This window comes from Netta rufina (genome assembly GCF_964035555.1).
Source record: "Netta rufina genome assembly, chromosome: 18".
NCBI classification, from domain to species: Eukaryota; Metazoa; Chordata; class Aves; order Anseriformes; family Anatidae; genus Netta; species Netta rufina.
Window position 1 is genome coordinate 3,799,822 of NC_140142.1, and position 2,347 is coordinate 3,802,168.

The 2,347-nt window shown below is 49.7% G+C and overlaps 1 protein-coding gene across 1 annotated transcript; it reads left to right on the forward strand.

Annotated features, from left to right (window-relative positions):
* Positions 1-880: 880 nt before the first annotated feature.
* Positions 881-1,816, forward strand: LOC311216235 (olfactory receptor 14J1-like; the record flags this gene model as incomplete). Its single annotated transcript, XM_084297782.1, has 1 exon — positions 881-1,816. The coding sequence occupies one exon, from the start codon at positions 881-883 to the stop codon at positions 1,814-1,816; it is 936 nt and encodes a 311-aa protein (XP_084153908.1).
* Between the last annotated feature and the right edge of the window lie 531 nt (positions 1,817-2,347).

A 2,347-nucleotide genomic window follows, 5' to 3' on the forward strand; every position in this document is an offset into this window, starting at 1 on the left:
AAGAGGGAGCTGCTGCCAGAAATGTTGTGCGAGGGATTGCTCAGGCACCTCCCTGCCATCCCCTGCAGGGCAGGCACCTTCCCTGGGACACCCCCTGCTCTCCTCTCCCACCAGCACAGCCTCTGCCCTCAAGCCCCCGGTGTCCCCAGCAGGAGCTGCCTCGTCTGCAGGCAGAGCTGCAGCACAGGAGGGTCTGCTGAGTGTCCGTCTGTCCCTCCCTGGCCTTGCCTCCCCTGGCAGCAGCACGCTGGCATTCCTCCTGGCTTCTCCAGCTGGCCGTGCTGCTGCTGGTCTTGTTCCCAGGCTGGCTGGGGATGGGGGTTTCACATTCACATGGGGAGAGCCCTCGGTGTGCTTGGGGGAAGGGGAGTACGGGGAGAAGGTGAGGCATCGGGAGATGGGCACTTTGAGCCTGGATGTCTCTGCTCTCAGCAGTGTCCAGGTTATTCTCAGGTGAACTTCTGAATGCAGTTTTCCTGCAGCACAGATCAGCTGAAACCATGGAGAGGATCCACAGGATCCCCAGTATTTCATGTGCAATAAGAACGAAATGTACAGGATTTCTGCCTTAGAGATTCTCCACAGGAGTAATGGCTAAGCTAGAAGAAAAGATACAAGTCTTCCTATGTTATTTACCTCTCGGTGTAGGACAAGACTGACTCCTACATTGCCTATAGCAGAGTCCTCTGCTCCAAAGCACAGTCTAAGCCAGCATCAATCCAAATGCAAGAAAGGAATCCGCCAAATATCTTCATGGAAGTGAGCAAGCATTTTGTGAGGCTGAAATGAGAAATGGAAATCCTTTTCCTTAGATAATTCTAATGTTCATAATCACCGTCTTTCTGTTCCTTGGGCAGGACCCCATGCACAGAACAAGGAAATGCCCAACATCAGCTCTGTGAGTGAGTTCCTCCTGCTGGCATTCGCAGACACGCGCGAGCTGCAGCTCCTGCACTTCGCGCTCTTCCTGGGCATCTACCTGGCTGCCCTCCTGGGCAACGGCCTCATCCTCAGCGCCATAGCCTGCCACCACCGCCTGCACACCCCCATGTACTTCTTCCTCCTCAACCTCGCCCTCCTCGACCTGGGCTGCATCTCCACCACTCTGCCCAAAGCCATGGCCAATTCTCTCTGGGATACCAGGGTCATCTCCTATCAAGGATGTGCTGCTCAAGTTCTCTTTTTAGTCTTCTTCTTTGGCTCAGAGTTTTCCCTTCTCACCGTCATGGCCTACGACCGCTACATTGCCATCTGCAAGCCCCTGCACTACGGGAGCCTCCTGGGCAGCAGAGCTTGTGCCCAGATGGCAGCAGCTGCCTGGGGCAGTGGCTTCCTCAATGCTGTCCTGCACACAGCCACTACATTTTCCCTGCCCCTCTGCCATGACAATGCTGTGGACCAGTTCTTCTGTGAAATCCCCCACATCCTCAAGCTCTCCTGCTCAGATGCCTACCTCAGGGAAGCTGGGGCACTTGTCTTTAGTGTTTCTTTATTTTTTGGATGTTTTGTTTTCATTGTGTTGTCTTATGTGCAGATCTTCAGGGCTGTGCTGAGGATGCCCTCTGAGCAGGGACGACACAAAGTTTTTCCCATGTGCCTCCCTCACCTGACCGTCGTCTCCCTGTTTGTCAGCACTGCCATATTTGCCTACCTGAAGCCACCCTCCATTTCCTCTCCATCCTTGGATCTGGTGGTCGCACTTCTGTACTCGGTCGTGCCTCCAGCACTGAACCCCCTCATCTACAGCATGAGAAACCAAGAGGTGAAGGATGCAGTGAGAAAACTGTTTCAATACATGCTTCTTAAGCATCAGTAATGTGTTCAGAAGATGTATTTCTAATAATGTGGAATTTTGATTCATATTATGTTATTTCATTTTTATCTTTACTAGTGCTATCATAACATTATCATTGATAATAATCCTAACAGAAATAAAAGGGTATTTGGGAAGATGATATAATATTTTTTTAATTATTTTTCTCTGTTAATATTTTAAATATATTTTTTTTTTTTTATAATGCAATTCTTAGCATTCTGAATGTTACGTTTTGTGTTAGTTTTCACCACATCATCTGTGACCCAGAGGCTTTCTCTGAATGTGTCAGGAGCGGTCTGTCCCCAAGTGCCCAAAGATGAGCTGGCGGGGAAGAAGACCGGCCTGGCTCAACAGAGAATTGTGGCTTGATCTTAGAAAAAAGAGGGTTTATAAGCTTTGGAAAAGTGGGAAGGCCACTAGGGAGGACTTTAAGGATGTAGTGAGGCTGTGCAGGGACAAAATTAGGAAGGCTAAAGCTCATCTGGAGCTCAATCTGGATACTGCCGTTAAAGATAACAAAAAACGTTTCTA